The following is a 13,649-nucleotide window of genomic DNA, read 5'->3' as shown; positions in this document are numbered from 1 at the left end:
ATAAATATGCTAACACTGGTGTAAGTTATAATATTTTGGTCCTGGCCTGGCTAGGGGCTCTGGGAGGATTCCAAATGGCCTCAGTGGCTAGATAAGTCAGTAATACAGTATAGAGAAGTGTTATGGATGGGGCAATATGCGGAGAGGGGGAATCCTGTTTTAGGGAGAGGTAGGGTTTTTTCTTCTTGTGCTTGGTGCTGTGGTGAAGGCCTCAGTTACTGGGCGGGACCAGGGTCTTTAATGGAGGTGGGCTCGTGATGTGCTGGTAAAGGTTTAACAACTGACTCTCTGAACAACAGTAACAACAACAAACACATAGTCCCTTCATAGCTGATTCCAAGTTAACAACATGACATCATTGAATGTAAAGTTGGAAAGAGGTATGCACAATCAGTACTCTTGGCAGCTGGTGTGAGCTGGCTCCAGCATAACACAGGCTGGGCCAATCTCAGGCTCTCCATGTAAGCAGTGGAAAAGTCCAGATTATATACTGCCCATGAGCACTGTGATGGGGTAAGGGCAGGCTCTGATTTACAGATGTAATATATCCTGTGAAGAATAAGACACAGGTAATTCATTCACAAAAATCACTGTGGTCTGGGAGACTGGGTCAAAATAGGATGAGATCTATTGAAAACTGTGTAGTCTTCATTAATCTGATGCATCGGCCCTGTGCCTTCCGTGGAAACCTCTGAGTATATGGCTGCCTTTTGTCCTACTATCAACATTCTGTTCCACATGATAACACGTTTAGATCTAGAAACTCATGGTAAGTCAATTTCTTTGTCAAAAAAGTTTGGAGGTAATTGCTATCACAGTAATAGAATTGCAAGTATTTCCAAAATTCATCCATGTGAATAATTTACTTTCATCAGTAGGAGAGAAAACCCCTCAATTCTGAAGAAACCTCAACTATTAGGATATTCATGCTTGTGAGAGGATGACTTCAGGAGAGAAAGGGATAAATGGTAAAACCAACAGGAAAGAGAAGACATGACAGGAGGTTAATAAACTCAGCTTATTTTCCTTATCAAATTAAAGAGACATTAAATACAAACCAGCACACTTTCTGGTTTCATGTTTGTAGTCTGTATTTTATGTGAAGACTATTCTACATGTATGACATTAATGTAGTGCTTTTCTTATGATGGCACACATTGGTACACAGAATTCCCAATATAAGTTAGAATTCCTACTTCTCCTGAAATATTTGAAGAGACCAAGACATTCACAGTCAGTACATGGGTTGGCCCACATGATCTGCCACCCTAAAACCCAGAAAAGCCTCATGCTTTTGCAATGCAATCATCAAGAAGCAGGAGGTTTTCCTTTCTCAAGTTGTCCATTGGCCTACTCCAGCAATTCTGGGAAGATATTGTAGATCGCTACTCAAGAGAAGGGGAAGGAAAAGGAAAAGGTAATAGGAGAGCCATTTCTACAAAGTATAGGTGTGTAAGTCCTGGCACCTTGTTTTAAAAAATGAGTTTTATGATTCTTTCTCAAGTGGAGACAAGGAGCTGCTAGTGGACCTGTCACTGTGCAATATAAATCTGTGGAGGTGTTTGTGGCAGAGGGCGCACTGTGATTCTCACAAGGGCTTTAAATCTCCTGGCCTGACTTCCTTCTCCTTGGGGGCTCGATGCCAGTTTGAGGTTTATCAAATCCCAATCATACCAGATTTATTGACTTGTCATTTTGCTGCTCTGCCTATCTTTATTACTTATATCTTAGCTGTATCCTTCCCCTCTCCCTCAAGAGGATTGACCTATCTTCCAGTGTAAAGGACAGTTAAAATAAAAACAGAGCCATTAGAACATGACAGGGAATGAGAAGCTGGGAGATGTATGAGAACCAGAATAATTCTCCGTATTGAAAAAATAGGCAGGGAGTGGAAGCTCATGCCTGTAATCCCAGCACTTTGGGAGGCTGAGGCGGGTGGATCACCTCAGCCTCCCAGAGTGCGGGGTCAGGGGTACGAGACCAGCCTGGCCAACGTGGTGAAACCCTGTCTCTACTACAAGTACAAAAATTAGCCAGGCGTGGTGGCATGCACCTTTAATCCCAGCTACTCAGGAGGCTGAAGCAGGAGAATTGCTTGAACCTGGGAAGTGGAGGTTGTAGTGAGCTGAGATCACGCTATTGCACTCCAGTCTGGACGTCAGAGCAAGACTGTTTTTTTTTTTTTTTTTTAAACCCAGAAAACAAAAAACAAAAAACAACAACAAAAAAGAAGGCCAGGCACGGTGGTTCATGCCTGTAATTCCAGCACTTCGGGAGGCCGAGGCAGGTGGATTAGTTGAAGTTAGGAATTTGAGACCAGTCTGGCCAAAATGGTGAAACCCCGTCTCTACTAAAAATACAAAAATTAGCCGGGCATGGTGGCCGGCGCCTATAATCCCAGCTACTCAGAAGGCTGAAGCAGGAGAATTGCTTGAACCCAGGAGGCAGAGGCGGAGGTTGCAGTGAGCTGAGATCATGCCACTGCACTCCAGCCTGGGTAACAGAGCAAGACTCCATCTCAAAAAAAAAAAAAAAAAAAAAAAAAAAAAAAAAAAAGGAAGCTACTAACTATAATTAAGTCAAAACCTGGCCCTAACCTCCCTGGAAGTCAAGGCAAAAAAGAGCATTATGATCCACTTTTCTGCCACTTCATACATCTCACCACTAAATACTCCGGAGAAGGGGTATGAGCAGTGACCAGGCTGGTAAGCACATTTTCCACAGTACTTCCTTGCATGAAGACACTTACCTGATAATATGGATGCGACGGCTGCAATGATGAAGGACACAATGACACCAGGTCCTGCCATTTCCTTGGCCACCAGGCCAGAGACCACATACATGCCAGTGCCCACACAGCTGCCAACGCCAAGAGAGATGAGGTCCACTGTGGTGAGCACCTGGGCTAGCTTAGTTCCATGTGCTGTGGTGGCCCCAGTTCCCTCTAGCATGGACTCCACTGGTTTGGTGCGTAGGATCCTGGAGTGCATTGCATACCAGGCAGCCCCCCACTGCACCCGCCGGGGGTCCAGTGAGGTGAGGAAGCCACTCATCTTGAGCGATAGGGGATGCAGTGAAGGTCAGCCGATGGAAGGGGGCTACAAAGCCTTAGTGGATGGTGCTGGAACTCATCTAGTGAACAGGGATCTCCCTTTTAGGAAAGGTCCAGAGGGACCCAGTGCAGCCTTCTCCTGGGCATGAATGTCTGCAGGAAAAACACAAGAGAGCAGAAGATGAGACCGAGTGAGAAACAAACCTTGACTTGGAGGGATGGTTGGAGGTTAATGTCCTGAACTGGTAGAACTGGTTTACCTGTGTGCTCATAACACCAGAGGGTTCCATGGTTCCATTCTCCTTGCTCTTCTCTCCAGTCCTAAAGGACTGTCGGCACGTGCACTGTGCTGCAGAGTCATCCTGATGAGGATGGTCTGAGTTAGGGCTCTGCCACTTACTGCTCTGTGGTCTTGGGTAAGCCACATCTGTGTTTCGGTCTCAACTGTCCAATGGGACAGTACAGTCTCTCTCTTAGTGTTGATGTGAAGATTAGATGAGCGACGTCCATAAGGAGCTTAAGAAAATGCCTGGCATATGGAAAGTGCTCGTCCATCTCACCTCTATCTCTTACTTGACTCTGCCAACACTTGGTCTGTGATTCTTGGGCATATTTTGAGGGGGCACGATATCTACATGTTTTAACATAAGGATGTAAAATTGATCCATGAGTCTCAAGAGGGGCCATGCCACCACATGGGTTATTTTGGCACTTGGCTCCCAAATGAAACAAAAAATGTTTTGGGGATTTTTTTTTAAACTCTCAAACATTGGAATGGTGGGGAGTACTCCTGGCATCTGGGGGGACCCTGAGATGTGAAATGTGTAGGACATTACCACACAACTTTCAGATATTTTGCTTGACATTCCTGTAGATTAAAATCCTGGTTATGATAATCTGAGCCTGGAACCTCACTCTCTTTTACATATAAACTCATAGGATATTTTGGATAGCCTTAATACACAAGTAAATTGAATTTTCCAGTAATATAACTATAGAATAAATCAAAGGAAGATTACAATGTATTTAGTTTGGAGCTTAAGAGGAGTTGTTTGCCCTTTCAGAAAACCAAGGCCCCTGTGGGAATGCTACCCATGGTACTGCATTTCTCATGCTGCACTCTGGAACAGCCTGCCATCTGGAACTGGCACGTTTGCGGTGATTTTTCACATATTGCAAGCATCTGACACAGTCATTTGGGTATGCCTGGGTATTTACACACTGAAATATGTTGTATATAGGTAGATTATCAATAATTTCACTTCAAGATACTAAAAGGAGGTATGACAAAGTATTTATTATAAAAACGGGTGTTGGATCTGATAGAGTTGAGAACTACAGTGTTAAGTAATTTCTAAAGTTTAGTAAATTATAAACTGCAAATATATGAAGCTACTTTCTTTGGAAGCCAGAAGCTGAAGAAAATTTATAAAAACTGTATAAAATTTATAAAACTCATAAATATATAGAATTTTTGAAATATAGCCAGACATTGATTCCAAATACTGTACTGACAAGCTCAGGACATTTACATACTCAGTAAGTACCTGCCTACCTCATCTACTCAAAGTATTAATGAATACTAAGTACTTAATGTAGCACTTGTCTGCTTCTAAAGGCTTTTCAAACACTAATTAGAAGAATCAAGTGAAATGTGGCTGTTTGGTTCACAGGTTTGGGTGACAGCCTTTCTGGTTTAATTTTTTCCTAGCTTTGACAGTGCTGCTTCGTGCTGTGTTTTTATTCTTGACAACACCTTAGATATCACTATAGTTGGATAACACACCAGAGATATTTAACAGGCTAGAGTGTCTGCATTCCTCCCTTCCACATCCCCTTCCTCCTCTCCTCTTACTTCTTCTAAAGATTTTTGCATTGGTAAGAAAATATACCATATGTTTACCAGGAAGGCTGCTAGAACAACTGCTTTGGTTGAGGTCTTGTGGGGACATGAATCCACGTATCTATTTATTTCCACTCAGCCAGCATATAAGGAACACCTGTTATGTGCCAAGCATGGCGTGAGGCTTGTAGGTGCAAAGACATGGTCCTTGCTCTCATGGAGCCTGCAGCCTGGGACGAGGGAGAGTGGATGCCCAAATCACACTGGAAGTGAGAGGGTTTGTTTCTGTTTTTCCCTGAAAAGCTTAGCTTTTATTATTTCTCTTTTTACACAAACATCGCATATCTATTGCAGAAAAGTCAGATAATATAAACAACAAAAAACCACATGAGTGAATAAAATACCACCCAGCTAGCTACAACCTGATTTATGTTCTTTCAGAACCTTTTCTATGTAACTACACAACTGTTTGAATGGACCTATATATGTGTGTGTGTGTTTTATAAATGTTATTATATCATTTATTGTGATTTGAAACTTTCTTGTTTTGCTCAACAATATGTTAGGATGTTTTCCCACATCAATAGTTACAGAAACATCATTTTTAATAACTGAATAGTAGCTTCACTATTGTGGCTTCAGTGTTTTTATTCAGAAAATTGGCCTGCTGCTTTAGTTTTAATTCATCTATTCAAGAAACTATACAAAGCATCTTCTCTGTGTCAGCCCAGCCTTATGTAGCAGTTGCTGTGGTAAATGAGACATTCAAGGTCCTGCTGTCATGGTGCTGACATTTGGTGAGGAGGGAGGAGGCAATACACAGGTTGACAAATAAAATCAGTCAGTTTCAGAGAGGGATAAAGACTGTGTTATGGGCTGAATCATGGCCCCCTAAATTAGAATGTTGGAGTCAAGCCACCACACCTCAGAATGTGACCTTATATGGAAATAATATCATTATAGATGTAATTAGTTGGGGGGAGGTCATACCAAAGTAGAATGGGCCCTTAGTCCATATGACTGACGTCCTTATAAAAAGGGGAAATTTGTATACAAAGTCACACACACAGGGAGAACAGACATGGGGGTGATGCCTCTACAAGCAAAGGGATGCTTCAGATTGCCGTGAAACCACCAGAAGCTAGAAAAGAGGCAGGGAAGCGATTCTTCCTCATAGCCCTAAGAAGCCAATACTGCTGACACCTTGATCTTGGATTTCTAGACTCCAGAATGGTGAGAAATACATTTCTATTGCTTAAGCCACCTGGTCCGTGGTATTAGATTGGCACAAAAGAAGTTGCAGTAAAGCACAAGTTGCAAAATCCACAATTACTTTTGCACCAACACAATACTTTGTTATGGTTGCCCTAGCAAATGTATTCCTCATAGAGCAAGGTAAGGAACAATTGTTTATACAAATATAAATATTCAATAATAAGTAAAATATATCTAAACTAGTACAGACTTAGAGGAAATAAAATGGGGGTGATTAAGGGGTGGGAAGGTCTCTGTGGACATGGCATTGGCTCCTGCGTGGTGCAAAGGAGCCAGTTGTACCAGGTGTCAGGGAAGTGCTCCTCACATTGTGGTTCAAGAGGGTAGAGCAGGTGTTGCATCTGCTGAGATCTAAGTGAGACTGGTATAGGGTAAGGAGGAGGATTTGAGTGTCGTGTCGACTAATTTAATCCTCATAACATAACTGCCTTTACAGATGAGGCAAACTAGGCCAGGAGAGGGGCAGTCACTTACCCAAAGTCACCAGAGCCAGAGCTTGGCCCTGGGCTCCGCAGGGCTCTCTTGTTTGAGATGCGCAGAGAACAGACTGCCAAGGGGCTGATCAGCCAAGATAAAAGGGCTGTGATTTTGATATTCAGTGCGGTGAGAAGCCCTCGGAGGCTTTTATTCAGGTGAGCAATATGAGAGGACTTAACATTTCTAAAAGCTCATCGTAGCTGCGGCAGAATCTTAGGCCCAGGGACCCTTTAAGGCAGCCCGGGATGGATGTAAAAAGGCGAGGGGTGTGGACCTGCCGCAGCTGGGAGGCCAACAAGTAAGCAGAGATGTACAAGCCAGTGGGACTCTGCAGCCAGGGCAGTGCCTGCACACAGGACACTGTATGCAGGAAGGAGAAAAATTGTCAGCCGGCCCCAGGAGAGCCTCGCAAGCCATGTGCTGCTGGAATCGAGGAGACGGGCTCCGTGGCAGGTTGTGGCTGTGGTAAATGCAGGTGGGCTTCATGCCCGCTTTTCAAGGGGTGGTGAATGGGTTTCCCGTCTTGAGACCCCTTGGCACTGGCTCTCCATCTTGGGTGCACATTGGAAATGCCCAAGTATCTTTCAGCAACGCTGGTGCCCGTGCCCCACTCCAGAAATTCAAATGTAATTTGTCTGAAGTATGGCCTATATACAGGGGTTCTTTAAATGCCCCAGCTTATTCTAGCACAGCAGTCCTGAGGTTCCCTGCCTCATGCCAGGCATAATGACAAGCGCTCCATGTGGAAAACCAGATATTGTTGTTTTCCACAGGAGGCCACTATTCTGACAGGTACTTCCTGTTTCCTTCCCTGGGTAGGTCGTGGGCCTCTTAACAGCTCTCCTCGGCAGGCAATGACTATGGATGCGGCACTGTCTGGAGATATCCCCTGGGCTACTTGTCCTGTTCAGCCTTCATCAGAAACTGTCACAAGGACACCGAGAAACAAACCAGCCTTGTTATGGAGGTGATGGCTTCTATTTGCACTTCGTATTCCTGGTAATTAGAAACCATATTGAAAATGTGGAGAATCAACCAAAAGCAAAGGGTGAGGGTGGCAAGAATGCCCCCTGGTCCTATTCTCTTCACGTAATTCCCCTGAGTGCTTGCTTTATTGATGCAAACAGGGAGTTGGGACCGTTTCCTTTCTTGGTAGGAAATGTACTGGAGAGAACAAAATATACAGAAGAAAACATGCTTCTAGGTGACTATTGGCAATATCCATATTCATTACCCCCAGATTATGTTAATCAAAGATAGTTTTGGAAGCTCATTGCTGTTGTCTTTCCAAGATGAGCAATAAATGTGTGTTGTGCTTTCTCTAGCACTTTAATTCAGGTTTCTCAAAATACTTCACAGCTATAACTAAGGAAGGCTTACAGGGCCTCTGGGACAAGAGAGTCATCATTGTGCTGCTTGCTGGCATGCCTGAGGGTTCAGTGGGCTCCAAGGATAATGATGGTAAAAGCAGGTTTGTTTCAGGATGCAAATAATTACAGTTTAGTAGTTCACTGAATGAGTAGGATTATCGAATTAGGTTAGAGACTGCCTTTGGAGGTGAGGAGAGGAAGGAAATGAAGGCTAACAAAACAGTAAACAGCCAAAAATCATTCCTACCTCATTTTGCAAATATGCTAAGGGACTACAAAAATCCCCTCATGACACACCCGACGAGTAGTTGTCCAGCTTTTTCTGGAACATCTGGGCAGCAGGAAACATTGGTTGATAGAAGCAATCCTTTCACATGGTGGGACGGTTAGGATTGCTACAAAATTCTTTTAATTGATGTCCCCAGGAAAAATGAGGCTGCAGTTACAGTAAACGTTGCCTGTTTTCTGAGCCCCATCTGGTGACTGTGAGATCTGCGGACCCTCCTGAGGTCTCTGCCCACTCCCGTATCCAGGTCTTGGCTAACCCTCTCACCACCTCCCTGCTTTTCTTCCTCTGGGCTGAGCTCCTGGCTCTGGATTAAGAAAACAATTCAGGAACCAGGTTCCCTGCCTGCAAATTCTGGGTCTGCCTTTACTAACTAAGGGACCTTGGGCAAACCTCACTATGCATCAGTTTTGCCATCTGTAGAATGGGATCACAGTGGCACCTAGCTCACAGGGTTGTGGTGAGGAGTGGAAGAGCTAATATGTGTGGAGCTTTTAGTACCGTGTCTGGCATATAGTGCATGCTGTGGGAGCATTAGCTAGCATCACCCTGCTGTGGCCCCTGACACCAGGTGTTTTTGTTTTTTTTTTGTTGTTGTTGTTGTTGTTGTTGCCTACTGCTGACACCCTTCCCACCACCTCCACCTCCTTAGACAGCGCTCAGAAGGCCTTTGGCCTGATGCCAAGTCCTTAATCAGGGCTTTTTTTATGTTGAATCTCCCCTGGATTTCTCCTGGCTGCAGACTGTACACCCTGGTACTTCCACTCCAAGGGATTCTTATTTACCTTTCTCAAACTTGTGAACAATGGCTTTCCTCTTTCCTGTTTTCCTTTATCTAAAGGGACCCTCTGGCATATTTGCTTAGGCCTTTGGATGTTATGCCTCCTCTCATTCTTCTATACCTTTGACTTTTTTCCCCAAGATGCACACATACCTTTGGGATGGCTAGACCGTGGTAGGTTCACCTTCAGTTACCACCCTATCCCTGAAAACACGACCCCTTCTGACTTTTATGCCTGTGGCTTACTCTGGCTCACTCAGCTAGCATAAGCTTTGGTGGTGGATCCTCTCCTGAAGATCCCTCCTCTCCGCAGATCCCTTGCTTCTTTTGCTCTTCTACTCCTTCCAAGCTCACCGGATATGGCTTTATGTTTGCACTGCAACTGGGGATGTGCTTGCATGTCAGCTGCTCTGACTTTATACTACGTGGCCAGGTACAGGCCAGATGCGTCTTAATCTCAGGGTCTGCTCAGCTCTGACAGAACACTCTAGTAAACTGAACTGAGATGTGTGTCCCAGTAACTCTCTTCTGTTGTCTGCAGTTTTGCTCTCTGTATCTATACAGATGAGAGTTAATCTGCTTATGGGATAAGTCTTCAAGTTTTTGATAGCAACTAACATATATCTTAGAGTCTTATCTTTCCTAGACTAAACATCCTCAATTTCTTCTGTGACAAACAGTGCCTCACATGTTATAGCTTCTAGATCAACCACATTCTGATTTGTATTTCTTTTTTTTTTTTTTTTTTTTTGAGACAGAGTCTCGCTCTGTCGCCCAGGCTGGAGTGCAGTGACCGGATCTTGGCTCACTGCAAGCTCCGCCTCCCGGGTTTACGCCATTCTCCTGCCTCAGCCTCCCCAGTAGCTGGGACTACAGGCGCCCGCCACCTCGCCCGGCTAGTTTTTTTGTATTTTTTAGTAGAGACGGGGTTTCACTGGGTTAGCCAGGATGGTCTCGATCTCTTGACCTCGTGATCCGCCCGTCTCGGCCTCCCAAAGTGCTGGGATTACAGGCTTGAGCCACCGCGCCCGGCCTGATTTGTATTTCTTAAACAGGCTGCAACTTATCATGGTTGACAGTTTTGGACCATGACAGAGTGGTAAGGGAGATGTTTTTGATCCATCTGGCCCAGCGTGTGTGTGTGTGTGTGTGTGTGTGTGTGTATGTCCATGTGCACATGTGCACAAGCATGTGCCTCTTAAATCATGCAATGTTGGTGCCTGACAAATTCACTCAGATGTACGATTGGCTTTAAAACCAGGGTTTCTGATTTTCAGATTGCTAATTTTTTCAGTTGTATCTTTGCTAAGTGTTTGATCAAACCCATTTCAAATATTTTTTGATCACCTACCATATTATTTAACGATGTGCTAGCCTGTTTATATTATATGTGGAGTCTCAGACACAACCAACTTTGTTTTACTTGGAATGTCTTTAAAGGGGAGTATGAATCCACAATGACTGCATATTTTAGCTATGCAAATAAGGTTGCACCAATTAAGCCTCCTTTTCACAGCTTGTTGTTTTTTTTCGTTTGTTTCTAAAAAGTTATTGAGTATATTAATCAGCTTTTGCTGTGGTAATAAACAACCCCAAATTTGAATATTACAATGGTTATGTTTGTCTCTTGCTGTGGCTCTACTCCAGACAGTGGATCGACTTCGGATCTTTTCCCCAATCTGGACTAGGAGTCTACTCCACATGCCTTCTTATTTCCAGGATTCAGGCGGAAGGAGCAATCACTATCTGATGCATGCTGCTCTTTCATGGCACAACTGGTGGAAATGTAAAATGTCTTCTGCTGGGAACTGGCAGTTCCATTGACTTTCCATTAACTAAAGTAAGTCATACGACCAAGCCCAAAGTTAGTGGGGTGAGTCATAGAAGACAGGTGAGTCACATGGCACAGGGCAAAGTTGTGCACTTTTCTTATAAAGGAAGATGTACGTAGTTTTGATTATATTTCACTGACCCCTTACTATGCACTAGGCAAAGCAATTATATTTTTCTTCTGAGGCTGTTTTCTCTGAAATGGGCGGGTATCTGTACATCTGAGGTAGAAACTTAAAGACTCTGATGTGTTCATTTCTGCACTTCCACAATTAATTCTTTAAAGATATAAATAATGATTGCCTGTAAATAGGTAAATTAAAAAATTCATCTGCTTCCAACACCAAGCAGAACAAAATAAAGATAAACCTGTTTAATTCTATTTGCTTGAAATAATTCTTTAAAAAAAACCTTATGAAAATAATTGATCTTTACCTGGTCTGGAACAATATTTCTACTTACACAAATAGTTTCCCATTCTGCTCCCCTGTTTGTCAACACTCCAGGGTTGCGAATACTATCTGTGTATATATTTGTTGGAAATTGTGGTGAAAATACTCTCAAGAACATCTACTTGGAGAAGCAAGGAGGGGCTTGTTCAGAGATCGGTTACTCAGCGTTGAGATACCACGTTTCTCCTTCAACGCCCCAATCAGGGAGGGCATCACAGTTTGACATCACCTTCTCCTCTCCTTCCCCATGGATCTCAGGTCTGGGGCCTCAGGTCTTTGCTTGGGGCCAGGTATCCTCGCATGTGTGGCCACAGTCTGACATCACCTTCCACTCTTCTCCCGCGGATCAGGGTCTCCCAGGTCAGGGTCTCAGGTCTCTGCTTGGTGTCATGTGTTATTCATTGTATATGTGATAATATGAACAAAACCAGAGTTCAGGAAATGAAAAACTTTTCATTAATCAGCTGTTACTGGGAAACCTCTCTGTTAGAAGGGACAAATAACACCAAAAACCAGTTAATCCTTCTATGCCACCATAAAAGATTAAGAATTTGTATTAATCATTGCGAAAGTATTTAATGAGTTCCTAGTGTGTGTTTAGTTCAATGGTAACTGTTATGGCCATAAAATAAATTACTGTTATCCACAGAATATCAGGAATTTAGGCACAAGGCAGCTTCAGGGAGTGCGAGTGTCCTCTGCTTGTCCTTCCAGATCCACCCAGCAGCCCATTGGCTGTGTCCTGGGGAGCTGACAGGCTCCCTTGTCCTCTTGTTGGATTGGTCAATGGGAGGCACCAGCAGGTGATCAGGAGGATGGAAGAGAGGGAGGCCAGGTGTTTGTCCCTAGCTTCCCCTTGCCAGGTCACTGTGGGTTAGCTGTGGCTCCAGCCAGGTGGCCCTCTCCACATAGCCCTATCTCTCTCTGGTTCTGATAACTCTTTCTTTATCCCTGCTGTCATTTCAGGTAGAGGGTGGTACTCATGTTTCTAGCCCTTGGAACTGCATTTTGCCTCATGATTTCTCTACCCCCTGCCATCATCTTTATATATATTAACAGTTCTTTTCATTAACTTTCCTCAAAATATCAGACTTGAGCGTGCCACGTGCTTCCTGCTGGGATCCTGACTGATACATGGGTATATTCCAGGGCTGAGAATGATTCAGGAAATCAACCATACTTGCTGTGTCTACAGAGATACTGGGTTTGAAGTCACAACACTGAGGTCTGGACTTTAACTCTGCTGTGTGACCTTGGGTTTGTATCTTAAAATCCCTGAGTGTCAGTTTTATTATCTGAAATACAGGAGAAATAATAGTTACCTTGTAAACCTGTCATGAGGATTTAATGAGATAATGCTTGAGGATGCAGTTTGGAAACCACAAAGCAACCTATAAGGGTAGGCATTGAAAATGTGACCTTGCCCCAAATGTAGCTAAGACACCGTAAGAGACTTGGTATTAGCAGAAGTAGATCATAAGCTGTTTGCAATGCTTTGCTTACCAAAGAGGAAGAGGGAATCATTAAAGTTTAGAAAAACTTTGAATGGAAGACTGATATAACAATATTTTTTCTGAGGCTCACATTTGGTTAGCCAGAAAAGTTAATTAGTTAGAACATATTTCCCAAGCCTTCCAGTTGCTTGGGGTTTAACTGCATACAAAAGTTATTGGGAAGTATGATGAGTCCATAGGTCATTTCTAAATACATGCAGATTTCCAAAATTAACACTGTGAAAAGCGAGAGCACTCTATCATTCCATGAGTATAGTGTGAATACTCTGTACTCATGAATCAGGAGACTGGAGGTTTTGTCCCAGTCCTGTAGGACAAGTTATGGATGAGACTTGAGTAAGCCACAACTTGCTAAGGTTTCTATTTTCTCATTTAGAAAATGTTGATAAGGACTTTTTAATGCAACACTCAAAGTATACTCATGAGAGATGCAGAAGGTGGCTTTTTGCACAAAAATTCTGGTCTCCTCATCCCTAATGTGATTGTAGAGGCCATTCTGAAATGATGAGATCATATAATATTTGTATTGAGATCATCCAGCCTGGCACCTTCATGCCATGTGTAATCTGAGCCCCCAGAAGACAATCTGCACCCACTCTGGCTGGATGCCCATCTCAGCATGTCCTTACACCCAAGACAGAACACTAACTGGACTCCTAAGACACTGAAGGAAATGGAAGCCTTTCTGGCAAAATAGAGAAATGCTATTATATTTCTCACAGAATTCCCTCCTATATTAGGTTCCTCTGGCTGATGTAACAAATGGCTA

At 43.5% G+C, this 13,649-nt stretch overlaps 1 protein-coding gene across 1 annotated transcript in view; it reads right to left on the bottom strand.

The window, feature by feature from the left end:
- Window positions 1–13,649, bottom strand: part of SLC7A14 (solute carrier family 7 member 14) — a 117,823-nt gene that overhangs the window by 57,934 nt on the left and 46,240 nt on the right. Inside the window, exon 2 of the mRNA XM_010371594.2 lies at window positions 2,750–3,205. Within this exon, the coding sequence (XP_010369896.1) occupies window positions 2,750–3,053 (304 nt within the window). The 5' untranslated portion in view covers window positions 3,054–3,205. The remainder of the gene's footprint in view (window positions 1–2,749; window positions 3,206–13,649) is intronic.

The sequence above is a fragment of the Rhinopithecus roxellana genome, chromosome 1 (genome assembly GCF_007565055.1).
Source record: "Rhinopithecus roxellana isolate Shanxi Qingling chromosome 1, ASM756505v1, whole genome shotgun sequence".
NCBI classification, from domain to species: Eukaryota; Metazoa; Chordata; class Mammalia; order Primates; family Cercopithecidae; genus Rhinopithecus; species Rhinopithecus roxellana.
This window is presented reverse-complemented; position numbering and strand designations above follow the sequence as displayed.